At 36.7% G+C, this 16,283-nt stretch overlaps 1 protein-coding gene across 3 annotated transcripts in view; it reads right to left on the bottom strand.

Annotated features, from left to right (window-relative positions):
* Hn (phenylalanine-4-hydroxylase) overlaps positions 1 to 16,283 on the bottom strand; it is a 47,561-nt gene that overhangs the window by 3,778 nt on the left and 27,500 nt on the right. Inside the window, exon 1 of one of the 3 annotated variants that reach the window (XM_067790237.1) lies at positions 7,381 to 7,653. The exons of the other annotated variants lie outside the window; for them this stretch is intronic. Within the exon in view, the coding sequence (XP_067646338.1) occupies positions 7,381 to 7,413 (33 nt within the window). The 5' untranslated portion in view covers positions 7,414 to 7,653. Of the gene's footprint in view, positions 1 to 7,380; positions 7,654 to 16,283 lie in introns of those variants that run through there. 3 annotated transcript variants of the gene reach the window in all.

Genomic DNA, 16,283 nt, shown 5'->3' with positions numbered 1-16,283 from the left:
TTAGTCTGTTATGAAAATAATTGAAAAGTAATCAAAACCATTGTTTTGATATACCTTCGCTGATGTGCCTCCATCTGGCATCCAAGCTTTCATGGTCTTATTTTTTATCGCCACAATCGAAAATTTCGAAAAATTAAAAAAAATGCCATAATTATAAACAAAATACGAAAAAGGGGATGAAACATGGTGATTGGATTGGGTTTTTGACGCAAAATATAACTTTAGAAAAAACTTTGTAAAATAGGTGTGACACCACCTACCATATTAATAAGAAGAAAATGAAAAAGTTCTGCAGGGCGAAATCAAAAGTCCTTGGAATCAAGGCAGGAATACTGTTCGTTGTATTACCTATATAAATAAATTAGCGGTACCCGACAGATGATGTTCTGGGTCACCCTGGTCAACATTTTGGTCGATATATTGAAAGCGCCTTCACATATGCAACTAAGGGCCACTCCCTTTTAAAACCCCCATCAATACCTATAATTTATTTATTTTTATTCATTGCCCGTATCTTACAAACATATTCTAGAGTCACCACTGGTCCACATTTATGGCGACATCTCGAAAAGACCCACCTATAGAACTAAGGCCCACTCCCTTTTAAAATATTCTTTAATACCTTTTATTTGACACCCCTGTCATACAAACACATTTCAGGGTTACCTTGGTTCATTTTCATACATGTTGATTTTCCCTTATTTAACAAAGGATGATGGAAAATCGTTCCAAAAAACGTCACCCTTGGTCTACAATTTGGTCGATATTTCCCAAAAGTATGTGATATGGAATTAAAAACCAATTATAAGTCATCTGCGAAACCCTACGAAACCAACGCAGCTAAGCTCTCAGTTGAGTATGTAATGTTCGGTTACACCCGAACTTAGCCTTCCTTACTTGTTCATTTACTCTTTTCCTTACCTGCTTACCATGCGTTTACAGCCCATATATCTCTTAATTCCCGTTTTTGTTTTTTTTTTTCAAATAATTTCGCTTTTCCGTTCCCACACCTTCCATCGTCCGAGTTAGTTTAATGTGTCAGGCCCTTAATTTTTCTCTCCCACTCCGTTAACTTAGACGCTTTTCCGTTCCGCCCCCTTTCTTCGGCGGATGCAGCTTAGTGTTTCAAGCGTTAACTAAATCACATTTATTTCCCACACATTCATACTTCTATGTTTTCCGTTCTTATTGAATTGTCCCCCTTCTTTTTATTTTGCGTCGCATTCTTCCACTCTCCCCTGTCACGTACACCTGTTAGAAGGTAAATCCGCCCCTTTGCGTAATCAAGGTGGAATGTCCCCCAGCTAGCTCAGGGCGAGAGGTCGGGGCCCTTAACCCTTGTCCACCTTGATGCGGGGCGGATGTCACAATCAACATCATATTTACATGCATGCACATTAATAACAGGTAATCAAAAAAGTGAATTTCAATTATAAATATTTGCAGTAGAAGCTAACCATTTTCATGTGGTTGTTGTAATTTTATGGTTTTGTTACCCAACACAAACAAATTGTACACTTATATAAGTGTTTTGCTCGGATTTACGTTCTTATACCCATACTTATTACACTTGTTTTGCTTTTCTTTATTTATTTATTTTCCAGTGCGTACCATAGGAAACTCCGGCTTTGGGCCCTTTGCTCCCTGCTGCCACACTCGAGCGGGACAAGGTGCACTCAAAGCCCAACGCGGGGAATACCCACACCCATACACCCCTTCTATTATGTCCTTTCCTCTCTATTTAATTAGTTCCCGTGCACGGCTGCCACACCATGTTTTCATTTCGGACCAAAATGTATCGAAAAATGGACCAAATCTCAGAAAAAAGAACCAAATTTTTGTTTTATTTGATTGTGATACAAGAAATTCACAAAAGTGTCTTAGTCGTTGTTAAATATAAAATTTCAAACTTAGCGAAAAGGAGACTTAGTTCAAACTGCACAAACAAAAACACTACTTTTAGGTATTATATTTTCAAATTTCTAGAAAAGTCTATGCCTTCACTAATTATACGTTTTGAATGTAGTTTTGCTGACAAAGCTCTTAGTTCCACCATTATGTTGTTAATTGGAAAGAAATAAAATATCTAGCGCAGTTAGGTTTTAGTAAGAAAAGGCTAAAAAATTTGCGTTTTGATGTAGCCGAACTATCAGCAAACGCAGTAAATCATAAATGATGCTTACTGTTTCCCCTGCCCGTTGAAATTTCATACCAAAGCCTAGATTTAGTAAGTGTGATTTTTGAAAAACTCACATTACTGAATCTAGCCCCAGGCTTCAGATTAAAAATTAAACGTCTTAAAAGTTTCAACTGCGCAATAACGGAACCTGATTACATTTAAGTAGGTACTAGAAATTAGTTAACAGCGTTGTTATTGAAGTTTATGGGGTTCTGTACCTACCAATTAGTTTCATTATTTTACTTAGTTTTCAATTCAAATTTTAACTCGACGGCCATCGTAATGGCTCCAACAGTGGAAAGCCCTGCTTAGAGGCACACGTACATTTGAGAAAATTTTTCTTAGCTCAACTAGTGAAAAAATCTATCACGAAAAGTTGTTGATAACCGAACGAAATGTCTGGATACTAAAACAAGACTTTTTTGTGATAAGTCCGTGTAATCTGTTTGTCCTTAGATCCATCACTTTTCTTATTAATGGCTCGCCTAAAATATCTCCGGCGGCCACCGTGGTGTGATGGTAGCGGCTCCGCCTAACACACCGTATGCCCTGGGTTACACCCCGGGCACAGCAACATCAAAATTTTAGAAATAAGGTTTTTCAATTAGAAGAAAATTTTTCTAAGCGGGGTCGCCCCTCGGCAGTGTTTGGCAAGCGCTCCGAGTGTTTTTCTGCCATGAAAAGCTCTCAGTGAAAACTCTTCTGCCTTGTTGATGCCGTTCGGAGTCGGCATAAAATATGTAGGTCCCGTCCGGCCAATTTGTAAAATCAAGAGGAGCACGACGCAAATTGGAAGATAAGCTCGGCCTTAGATCTCTTTGGAGGTTATCGCGCCTTACATTTATTTATATTTTTTTTCAAATATCTCCTATGAAATGTTATTGGTCTGCTACATTTTATTAACTGAGCAATCTCCTATGAAATGTTATTGGTCTGCTACATTTTATTAACTGAGCAATTTTTTTGGTAAGAATTGAAAATTAAATGGGGGTTAATGAAAATGTGCCAAATGTTGTGGACAGAGTTGTGAATTTTAACCTCAGTGAAAAAGGAAGAAAAGTACCAAAATCGTGGGTACTGCCTAAAAAGGACTAAAAGTGAAAAAAGGGACCAGCGGACCAAATGGGGTTGAAATGACCAGAAGTGGCAACCGTGTTCCCTTGCCTTCCTCTCCTCTTATTCACCCTTCTATTTCTCTTACTCGTTTTCCGTAAAGCTTCGTATTTCTTTTCCATCCTTTCCAAATATTCAATATCATTCTTGAAATATTTGTTGAGATTTAACACACTTGACGCTAGTTTTAAAGATGGGCACGCCACCGCCCACTTCTCCAAAATAGCATACTAAACAAACACTAACCTGATTATATTTTGAGAAGTTTCCTCTTTTTTCTCTTTCTCGCTCCACTAAATATTCGTCTACCTCTTCAAACCCATGCCCTTTAGATTTAGATAAAAATGCATTTAAGGAAAAAATGAAGAGATGTAAGTCAAAAATTTATTTTGTTGGCAAAACGCAAACACAGTTTTTTTTTTTTTTGATAGAGTTCCATTATAAAAATGAGATTCAAAGGCATACATATATGTCCCCTATTTTGGTATTTCTGATTACTCTATAAATGTCACCATAATCTTCTCAGTTGATTATGTTGGTATTTCGAAAACTCTAAAAAAGTCGAAATTTTGAGTTGAATCAGTTTGCAACAAAACGTGCGATGTGATCAATGAACCATTGTCCAATTTACGGTATAACGCCTTGATTCCTTCGAACAAAAGCTCTTAGCTTTCAATGGATGACCGGTAGTATGCTAGAGAGCCCCTGTTATAATGTTAAGGCCCAGCTTTTTCAGTGCAAGTTTGAACTCCAGTTAAAAGGCATATTTTTTAATTTGTATGTGCCAAATGAAGTTTGATGTTTGATTCTTTACTTTTTTTGGCTTGGCATGTATAGAAATTGCCGCGTTTTTATACTCAGTTGAGCAGAGCTCACAGAGTATATAACCTTTGATTGGATAACGGTTGGTTGTAAAGGAATCGAGATAGATATAGACTTCCATATATCAAAATCATCAGTATCGAAAAAAAATTCGATTGAGCCATGTCCGTCCGTCTGCCCGTTAACACGATAACTTGAGTAAATTTTGAGGTATCTTGATGAAATTTGGTATGTAGGTTCCTGGGCACTCATCTCAGATCGCTGTTTAAAATAAACGATATCGGACTATAACCATGCCCACTTTTTGATATCGAATATTACGAAAAATGAAAAAAATGCCATAATTCTATACCAAATACGAAAAAAGGGATGAAACATGGTGATTGTATTGGTCTATTGACGCAAAATATAACTTTAGAAAAAACTTGGTAAAATGGGTGTGATATCTACCATATTAAGTAGAAGAAAATGAAAAAGTTTTGCAGGGCGAAATCAAAAGCCCTTGGAATCTTGGAAGGAATACTGTTCGTGGTATTACATATATAAATAAATTAGCGGTACCCGACAGATGAAGTTATGGATCACCCTGGTCCACATTTTGGTCGATTTCTCGAAAACGCCTTCACATATACAACTAAGGGTCACTCCCTTTTAAAACCCTCATTAATACCTTTAATTTGATACCCATATCGTACAAATAAATTCTAGAGTCACCCCTGGTTCACCTTTATGGCGATATCTCGAAAAGGCGTCCACCTATAGAACTAAGGCCCACGCCCTTTTAAAATACTCATTAACACCTTTCATTTGATACCCATATCGTACAAACAAATTCTAGAGTCACCCCTGGTCCACCTTTATGGCGATATCTCGAAAAGGCATCCACCTATAGAACTAAGGCCCACGCCCTTTTAAAATACTCATTAACACCTTTCATTTGATGCCCATATTGTACAAACGCATTCTAGAGTCACCTCTGGCCCACTTTTATGGCGATATCCCGAAGGCGTCCACTCATAGAACTAAGACCCACTCCCTTTTAAAATACTAACACCTTTCATTTGATCCCCAAATCGTACAAACAAATTCTAGAGTCACCCCTGGTCCATCTTTATGGCAATATCTCGAAAAGGCGTCCACCTATAGAACTTAGGCCCACGCCCTTTTAAAATACTCATTAACACCTTTCATTTGATCCCCATATCGTACAAACAAATTCTAGAGACACCCCTGTTCCATCTTTATGGCGATATCTCGAAAAGGCGTCCACCTATAGAACTTAGGCCCACGCCCTTTTAAAATACTCTTTAACACCTTTCATTTGATACCCATATCGTACAAACAAATTCTAGAGACACCCCTGGTCCATCTTTATGGCGATATCTCGAAAAGGCGTCCACCTATAGAACTTAGGTCCACGCCCTTTTCAAATACTCATTAACACCTTTCATTTGATACCCATATCGTACAAATAAATTCTAAAGTCAGGCCTGGTCCACCTTTATGGCGAATATCCCTAAATGGCGTCCACATATAGAACTAAGGCCCACGCCCTTTTAAAATACTCATTAACACCTTTCATTTGATCCCCATATCGTACAAACAAATTCTAGAGTCACCCCTGGTCCATCTTTATGGCGATATCTCGAAAAGGCGTCCACCTATAGAACTAAGGCCCACGCCCTTTTAAAATACTCATTAACACCTTTCATTTGATCCCCATATCGTACAAACAAATTCTAGAGACACCCCTGGTCCATCTTTATGGCGATATCTCGAAAAGGCGTCCACCTATAGAACTTAGGTCCACGCCCTTTTCAAATACTCACTAACACCTTTCATTTGATACCCATATCGTACAAACAAATTCTAAAGTCAGGCCTGGTCCACCTTTATGGCGAATATCCCTAAATGGCGTCCACATATAGAACTAAGGCCCACGCCCTTTTAAAATACTCATTAACACCTTTCAATTGATCCCCATATCGTACAAACAAATTCTAGAGTCACCCCTGGTCCATCTTTATGGCGATATCTCGAAAAGGCTTCCACCTATAGAACTTAGGCCCACGCCCTTTTAAAATACTCATTAACACCTTTCATTTGATCCCCATATCGTACAAACAAATTCTAGAGACACCCCTGGTCCATCTTTATGGCGATATCTCGAAAAGGCGTCCACCTATAGAACTTAGGTCCACGCCCTTTTCAAATACTCATTAACACCTTTCATTTGATACCCATATCGTACAAACAAATTCTAGAGTCACCCCTGGTCCATCTTTATGGCGATATCTCGAAAAGGCGTCCACCTATAGAACTTAGGCCCACGCCCTTTTAAAATACTCATTAACACCTTTCATTTGATCCCCAAATCGTACAAACAAATTCTAGAGTCACCCCTGGTCCATCTTTATGGCGATATCTCGAAAAGGCGTCCACCTATAGAACTTAGGCCCACGCCCTTTTAAAATACTCATTAACACCTTTCGTTTGATCCCCATATCGTACAAACAAATTCTAGAGACACCCCTGGTCCATCTTTATGGCGATATCTCGAAAAGGCGTCCACCTATAGAACTTAGGTCTACGCCCTTTTCAAATACTCATTAACACCTTTCATTTGATACCCATATCGTACAAACAAATTCTAAAGTCAGGCCTGGTCCACCTTTATGGCGAATATCCCTAAATGGCGTCCACATATAGAACTAAGGCCCACGCCCTTTTAAAATACTCATTAACACCTTTCATTTGATCCCCATATCGTACAAACAAATTCTAGAGTCACCCCTGGTCCATCTTTATGGCGATATCTCGAAAAGGCGTCCACCTATAGAACTTAGGCCCACGCCCTTTTAAAATACTCATTAACACCTTTCATTTGATACCCATATCGTACAGACAAATTCTAGAGTCAACCCTGATCCACCTTTATGGCGATATCCCTAAATGGAGTTCATCCCTCTTAAAATACTCTTTAATACCTGCCATTTGATACACACGTCATACAAACACAACACACAACATTCCAGGGTTACCCTAGGTTCTTTTTACTACATGGTGATTTTCCCTTATTTTGTCTCCACAGCTCTCAACTGAGTATGTAATGTTCGGTTACACCCGAACTTAGCCTTCCTTACTTGTTGTTAATGACTTTGCAAATTTCTTTCATAGTGTTAAATATTTTTGAAAATCTCAAAATAAAATTTTCCTTCGAACTCAATTATTTATTTAATTTTTTATGTTCACGTAATTTAACTAACCTTATCAAACGAGGTCTGGCGATCGTAATTCATTTTAATTAAAAGGCGCGTTCACAGACCCACTTCTTGTAATTTTTTTTATTATAAGCATAAATTTATAACAAAACTGAAACTTTTCTGCACCAAAATCTTTGTCTTTGATTCTTTTCTTTTTTTTTATAAATTGTATGGGCTATATATTAATTCTATTATTTAGTTCAACAATCCATTCCAGCCTTCACGAACATTTGCTATACGCGCACGTCCTATTCTTTAAACGTTTTAATTAGAAATTAAGTCTTATTTAAAGACGAGGTAGGTTTAAATATATTTTTTGAAATTAAATATCATTTCAGCAATCGTACCTTGTTTGCATCATGAGCCAATCGTCTATCTGTGGATGCTGGAAAAGCTACAAAAGGTTATCGCTAATACCAAGCGAATCCATAATACAGTGGTGCGCTTAACATTTGCCATAGAAATTCGAATTGAAAATAAGGAAAAATAGAAGAAAACTTAATAGAATAGAATAAGAAGAAAATTTAATAGAAAGGAGAGGCAACGATCAGTAAAATTATTATTGTCATAAAGTTACTTCCAATTTTTCAGAAATATGTTTAACTCGCACAGTGCGAAAGATACTTCAAAAATCCTTGTAAAGTGGTGTTGTCAGGACAAGTTAAAGATCACTGGTGCTATAAAATGGGAAAAACGGTAATAATTGACGTTGGCAAGGATGTAGAACACAAATTAGAAAATGCCTGCAATATCAATAATAAAATTTCTTGTCTGAGCCAAGACTCGAACGATACGACAGCAAAGAAAACGTCAAAGGTAAGGATTAACAATATTTTGACTCAAATAGTTTCGAACTAATTTTAAAAATTTATTATATCCTAACCTTAATCAGCAGTTTTTTTAAATTTTGTACTCGCAACACTCAGAAACCACTGCTATATTGAACTGAGCGCAACTGCTCCATTAGACGAGGTCAACTTTAATTTCAGGATATATTTTAAGTCCTTAGATATCGAAAGTCTCGAAACCCAGAACATTTACTCAATTAATTTTCAAATGAATTTGTATAATATGGAAGTCATATAAAAGCTGCTGATGACGGCTTTAACGCAGTTTTTAAACTTTTATATCAGAGCTGTTTAATACATGTACACTTATGGCACCTTTGTTTTTGTTTTGCCCTGAAGAATAGGCACAGATACATATTTATACTTTGAATATAAAAACAAATTTTCATAGCACCCACATATGCCCTCACAAACAAATTCGATTCATATAAAAGTGCAAAGAAAAAGCACTTCCATATGAGGTTTGATATTCAAATTTACACTAACAAATTGGCAGCAAAAAATTTTTCAAGAATATTTTAGCGCTGAGAAAAATTGTAATTCAAAATTTATTTATTTAGGAGACCATCAAAATTCTTTAAACATTTAATTAAAATAATTTTTTTTATTTCAAAAAAATTGCAGTGCACATATAATTTTGTATATGTATTGTGATTTGCACTTCAATATAGACATTTTTGAACAGCCCTGGATATATGTACCAGTTTCCGAGATATAGGACAAAACATTGTTCAGGAATATTATATCTTTATATATAACAATTAAGGAAGGTTAAGTTCGGGTGTAACCGAACATTACATACTCAGTTCAGAGCTATGGTGGCAACATAAGGGAAAATAACCATGTAGGAAAATGAACGGAGGGTAACCCTGGAATCTGTTTGTATGACATGTGTATCAAATAAAAGGTATTAAAGGGTATTTTAAGAGGGAGTGGGCCATTGTTCTATAGGTGGACGCCATTTAGGTGGATCAGGGTTGACTCTAGAATTTGTTTGTACGATATGGGTATCAAATGAAAGTGGTTAATGAGTATTTTAAAAGGGAGTGATCCTTAGTTCCATAGGTGGACGCCATTTCGAGATATCGCCATAAAGGTGAACCGGGGGTGACCCTAAAATTTGTTTGTACGATATGGGTATCAAATGAAAGGGGTTAATGAGTATTTTAAAAGGGAGTGAGCCTTAGTTCCATAGGTGGACGCCGTTTCGAGTTATCGCCATAAACGTGGACCAGGGGTGACCCTAGAATTTGTTTGTACGATATGGGTATCAAATTAAAGGTATTAATGAGGCTTTTAAAAGGGAGTGGTGGTAGTTGTATATGTGAAGGCGTTTTCCAGATATCGACCAAAATGTGGACCAGGGTGACCCAGAACATCATCAGTTGGATACCGCTAATTTATTTATATATAATACCATGAACAGTATTCCTGCCAAGATTTCAAGGGTTTTTTATTTCGCCCTGCAGAACTTTTTCATTTCATTCTACTTAATATGGTAGGTGTCACACCAATTTTACAAAGTTTTTTTCTAAAGTTATATTTTGCGTCAATAAACTAATCCAAATACCATGTTTCATCCCTTTTTTCGTATTTGGTTTAGAATTATGGCATTTTTTTCGTTTTTCGTAATTTTCGATATCGAAAAAGTGGGCGTCGTCGTAGTCCGATTTCGGCCATTTTTTATACCAATACAAAGTGAGTTCGTGAACTGAGTTTAGTAAAGATATATCTATTTTTGCTCAAGTTATCGTGGCTTCAACCGATTTCGCCCTTTTACACAGAAATAAGTTATCGTGCCAGAATCTAAGCCCCTACCAAATTTCACAAGCATTGGTAAATTTTTGTTCGACATATGGCATTAAAAGTATCCTAGTCAAATTAAATGAAAAAGGGCGGAGCCACGCCCATTTTGAAATTTTCTTTTATTTTTGTGTTTTATTGCACAATATCATTACTGGAGTCGAATATTGACATAATTTACTTATGTACTGTAAAGATATTGAATTTTTTGTTAAAATTTGACTTAAAAAAAATTTTTTTTCTATAATTGGCGTGGTCGTTCTCCGATTTCGCTAATTTTCATTAAGCATAGATATAGTAATAGGAGTAACGTTTCTGCCAAATTTCATCATGATATCTTCAACGACTGCCAAATTACAGCTTGCAAAATTTTAAATTACTTCTTTTAAAAGTGGGCGGTGCCACGCCCATTGTCCAAAATTTTACTAATTTTCTATTCTGCGTCATAAGTTCAACTCACCTACCAAGTTTCATCGCTTTATTCGTCTTTGGTAATGAATTATCGCACTTTTTCAGTTTTTCGAATCGAAAAAGTGGGCGTGGTTATAGTCCGATATTTTTCATTTTAAATAGCGATCTGAGATGAGTGCTCAGGAACCTACATACCAAATTTTATCAAGATACCTCAAAATTTACTCAAGTTATCGTGTTAACGGACGGACGGACGGACATGGCTCAATCAAATTTTTTTTCGATCCTGATGATTTTGATATATGGAAGTCTATATCTATCTCGATTCCTTTATACCTGTACAACCAACCGTTATCCAATCAAAGTTAATATACTCTGTGAGCTCTGCTCAACTGATTTGGAATTTGTTTTGCACCCCGTGTGTAGTTTGATCTAACTGAAAATATAGGATGGGTTATATCTCAGTTTATATTCGCAATATTATTTTATTGCAATTTTTTTTAAATGTTTATATGTAATTATAAAATGTTACGTATACGCAGCGGCACTCATATTTTCAGGTGGTGCGGATATACCTCCGTGTAATTGATTGGTGTTTAATTAAACAACCTGCTTATCAATAAAAAATATTATAGCGAATGATATCAAGTATAGCACATCATCAGTCCCGTTGAGAGAGAGAGAGGGGGGGGACTACCTCCGTACCCGGGGTTTCTGAGGGGGCCCGCAATTTAGAAGTACTAAGACTTTTTTTTTTAATTCAGGAGAGTCTTTAGTTGTTCCATGTGCAGTTTTTAAGCCGAATTTCAAAAGCAATGAATATCTGCATTTCGTTTTAATATTATAGTGAAGTGTGAAAAATAAAATCTATATATATATATAAGGAAAATATAATAATAATAATAATAATATAATAAGAAATGTGTGTTAGTTGGTCGTCGGTGTTTGAAGAGATACGTCAGTCGATTTTGTTCAAACGTGGATACCCGTAGAATGTGTTTATATAATATGGACAACAAATGAAATCTGTTGATGAGTGCTTTAGTAGAGGGTAATTTTCATACCCCTGGGTGACTAGGGTCTCAAGATATAGGCCAAAACGTGGGCCCGTGAATGCCTAGACAGTGTTTATACAATATGGAAATCAAATGAAAGCTGCTGATGAGTGCTTTAGTACAGAGTAATATATTATACCGCTGGGTGACAGGGTCCCGAGATATAGGCCAAAACGTGGACCCTGATACCCCTAGAATGTGTAGGTAATATGGATATCAAATGAAAGCTTTTGCTGAGAGCTCTAAAGTAATTTTCATTGTGATATTCGATTTAGTCGCATCAACCTGGCAAAACTGATAAATATGCATGCGAAGCCGAAATAGAGACATGAATTAATAATACCCACATACCTATTTACATACGTCCTATTCGATTTGCCTGAAATTTGGTATATAGATTTGCCTATATTAGTGTTTGCGATCCTTTTTTCCGACCAGAGACGGACTGGGACTGGGATTAGGACTAGGACTGGGACTGAGACTCGGAGTGAGACCGGAACAAAAGATATAGACTGAGAGAGAGATAGAATGAGACGAAGATGGTAATAGATGAAGCGAAAAAGACGAAGGGAGGAGTGAAAAAAAGGACTAGGAAAAAGTGAAGAGGGGGAGGGCAGAGTTAGACGGAAAAACCTTTTTAAAATGTATGCACGTAGGCCAAATTTGGGGCAGAACAACGTCTGCCGGATCTGCTAGTATAATATAAAAATAAGTCGATGAATTGTGAAATAAGCGCGAATCTCAAGAACGGTTGGGCCGATTTCGCCAATTCTTTTTTTAGAATATTCCTTGAGGTACGAGGATTGGTCTTACGGAGAGACAAATTCTAAAAATTGCCGAAAAAAGTCTAGACACTTCACTTTTATAGCAAAAACTCATAAAATTTTTGTTTACACAGCTATAAATTCAAAACCAATGGATCGATTGGAATATTTCTTCTTTGCAATAAAACCTTGAAATATTTATCTTCGTTTTGCATTAAACAAGTACTTGATTCCTTTCTTATATCAGCAAAAATGTTTAAACAAAAGTACCTAGCATTTTCACCAAAAACTGTAGTGTTATTCGCTGTCAACTGTGCGCGCAAATTGCTTTTGAGTGAGGCATGATGCGACACATACGTACATACATTGCATTCGCTGCGTTATTTAACTTCGGGTGTATGTTTATAGGTACGTATGGATGTTTGTATGTATTTTCATTGCATATCAGCTTGACATATATATGTACATATTTATGCGTGATGCCAAGTTAATGCAACATAAATGGTTAAGATGCATACGTCTATTGAAACATACTCTTTCGTTACAAATTATAAACAAAAGTTCAATTTTTTATACTCAGTTGAGCAGAGCTCACAGAGTATATTAAGTTTGATTGGATAACGGTTGGTTGTACATATATAAAGGAATCGAGATAGATATAGACTTCCATATATCAAAATAATCAGGATCCAAAAAAAATTTGATTGAGCCATGTCCGTCCGTCCGTCCGTCCGTTAACACGATAACTTGAGTAAATTTTGAGGTATCTTGATGAAATTTGGTACGTAGGTTCCTGAGCACTCATCTCAGACTGCTATTTAAAATGAACGATATCGGACTATAACCACGCCCACTTTTTCGATATCGAAAATTTCGAAAAACCGAAAAAATGCGATAATTCATTGCCAAAGGCGGTTAAAGCGATGAAACTTGGTAGATGGGTTGACGTTATGACGCAGAATAGAAAACTAGTAAGATTTTGGACAATGGGCGTGGCACCGCCCACTTTTACAAGAAGGTAATTTAAAAGTTTTGCAAGCTGAAATTTGGCATTCGTTGAAGATATCATGATGAAATTTGGCAGGAACGTTACTACTATTACTATATATGTGCTAAATAAAAATTAGCAAAATTGGATGAAGAAAACGCCCACTTTTTAAAAAAAAATTTTTTTAAATTCAAATTTTAACAAAAAATTTAATATCTTTACTGTATATAAGTAAATTAAGTCAAAATTCAACTCCAGTAATGATATGATGCAACAAAATACAAAAATAAAAGAAAATTTCAAAATGGGCGTGGCTCCGCCCATTTTCATTTAGTGTGTCTAGAATACTTTTAATGCCATAAGTCGAACAAAAATTTACCAATCCTTTTGAAATTTGGTAGGAGCATAGATTCTATGACGCTAACTGTTCTCTGTGAAAATGGGCGAAATCGGTGGAAGCCACGCCCAGTTTTTATACACAGTCCACCGTCTGTCCTTCCGCTCGGCCGTTAACACAATAACTTGAGCAAAAACTGATATATCTTTACTAAACTTAGCCCACGTACTTATCTGAACTCACTTTATCTTGGTATAAAAAATGGCCGAAATCCGACCATAACCACGCCCACTTTATCGATATCGAAAATTACGAAAAATTAAAAAAATGCCATAATTCTATACCAAATACGAAAAAAGGGATGAAACATGGTAACTGGATTGGTTTATTGACGCAAAATATAACTTTGGAAAAAACTTTGTAAAATGGGTGTGACACCTACCATATTAAGTAGAAGAAAATGAAAAAGTTCTACAAGGCGAAATCAACAGCCCTTGGAATCTTGGCAGGAATACTGTTAGTGTTATTGAATATATAAATAAATTAGCAGTACCCGACAGATGATTTTCTGGATCACCTGATCCACATTTGGTCGATATCGCGGGAACGCCTTCACATATACATCTAAGGGCCACTCGCTTTTAAAACCCTCATAAATACCTTTAATTTGATATCCATATCGTACAAACACATTCTAGAGTCAACCCTGGCCCACCCTAATGGCGATATCTCGAAAAGGCGTGCACCTATAGACCTAATGCCCACTCCCTCTTAAAATGCTCAGTAACACCTTTCGTTTGATACCCATATCGTAAAAACATTCTAGAGTCACCCCTGACCCACCCTAATGGCGATATCTCGAAAAGGCGTCCACCTATAGACCTAATGTCCACTCCCTCTTAAAATGCTCAGTAACACCTTTCCTTTGATACCCATATCGTACAAACATTCTAGAGTCACCCCTGGCCCACCCTAATGGCGATATCTCGAAAAGGCGTCCACCTATGGACCTAATTCCCACTCCCTCTTAAAACGCTCAGTAACACCTTTCATTTGATTCCCATATCGTACAACTAGAGACACCCCTGGTCCACCTTTATGGCGATATCTCGAAACGGCGTCCACCTAGGGAACTAAGGATCACTCCTTTTCAAAATACTCATTAACAGCTTTAATTTGATACCCATATCGTACAAACATATTCTAGAGTCACCCCTGGTCCACCTTTATGGGGATTTCTCGAAAAGGCGTTCACCTATAGAACTAAAGCCCATTCCCTTTTAGAATACTCATTATCACCTTTCATTTGATACCCATATCGTACAAACACATTCTAGAGTCAGCCCTGGTCCACCTTTATGGCGATATCCCTAAATGGCGTCCATCCATAGAACTATGACCTACTCTCTCTTAAAATACTCTTTAATACCTTCCATTTGATACACATGTCATACAACCACATTCCACGGTCACCCTAGGTTCATTTTCCTACATGGTGATTTTCCTTATTTTGTCTCCATAGCTCTCAACTGAGTATGTAATGTTCGGTTACACCCGAACTTAGCCTTCCTTACTTGTTTTATATTTGTATGTAATTTTTTTGTATATATGTAATGTCTGTGCACTAAGGAGACTTATTTCTCCAATATGTTTTTTATGCTAATTTGTACCTATGCTGTTCGTAAAGACTAAATGTGTTTTTCACGAATTTTCCTATTAAAATTTGTTCGCAATTTGTGTAAGCTGTGCTCATAGCGAATTAATTTTATCATAACAAAAGTGTTATTTTTTAAACAAAAATATATATGTAGCTCGAACGAAATATTACAAGTGATCAATAGTTTTCGTAGGTACATTTATCAAAATAGTTGCAGAGGTATTCAGTGAGCTTTCCTGAAAACAAAGAATAGAAAGGGGAGTAAAGAAGAGGAAAGGAAAGGAAAGAAAAAAAGAGACTGAGAAAGAGATCGAGTTAGACGAAGATATACAGATAGAGATAGATGAAAGGGAGGAGTAAGGAGAGGGAGGTAGAGAGAAAAGAAGGGTGGGAGGCAGAGAGAGGAGTGAACAAAAGGATACAGAAAATAGGGAAAGAGGGGAAGGAGAGTAAGAATAAAAACTTCCTAAGAGTTATACAGATACGAGTAGATCAAAGTTAGGGTAGAACAAAGTCTGCCTGGTCTGTTAGTCCATAATATAAAAATGAACGGTTGGACCGATTTAGCTATTTCTTTTTTTAGGATATTCTTAGGGAGAGAAAAATTCTTTTCAAGAAATGGACCAGAGGCCGATCCATTCGAATGACTTATATTCACGGTTCGATTTGCTTGAAATTTAGTGTATAGGTATACCTTTGCCTAGATTAGCATTTATGAAACTTTTTTCCGGAAAGAGGAGTGGGGATTCGTTCGATTTGTCTGAAATTTGGTATATAGGTAGCCCTTTGCTTAGATTCGTATTCACGACACTTCGGACCAGGGACCGATAAATTCGAAAAAGTTCGGTTCATAGTTCGATTTGCTTGAAATTTCTTATATAGGTAGCCCTTTGCCTAAATTAGTAATTTCGATTCTTTTTTTCGGGAAGTGGACCAGGGACCGATCTATTCAAACAAATTCTATTAATTGTTTGATTAGCCTAAAATTTGGTATATTGGTAGACCTTAGCCTAGATTAGTATCTACGAAGCTTTTTATCCATG

Source organism: Eurosta solidaginis, chromosome 5 (assembly GCF_040869045.1).
Source record: "Eurosta solidaginis isolate ZX-2024a chromosome 5, ASM4086904v1, whole genome shotgun sequence".
Lineage (NCBI taxonomy): Eukaryota > Metazoa > Arthropoda > Insecta > Diptera > Tephritidae > Eurosta > Eurosta solidaginis.
This window is presented reverse-complemented; position numbering and strand designations above follow the sequence as displayed.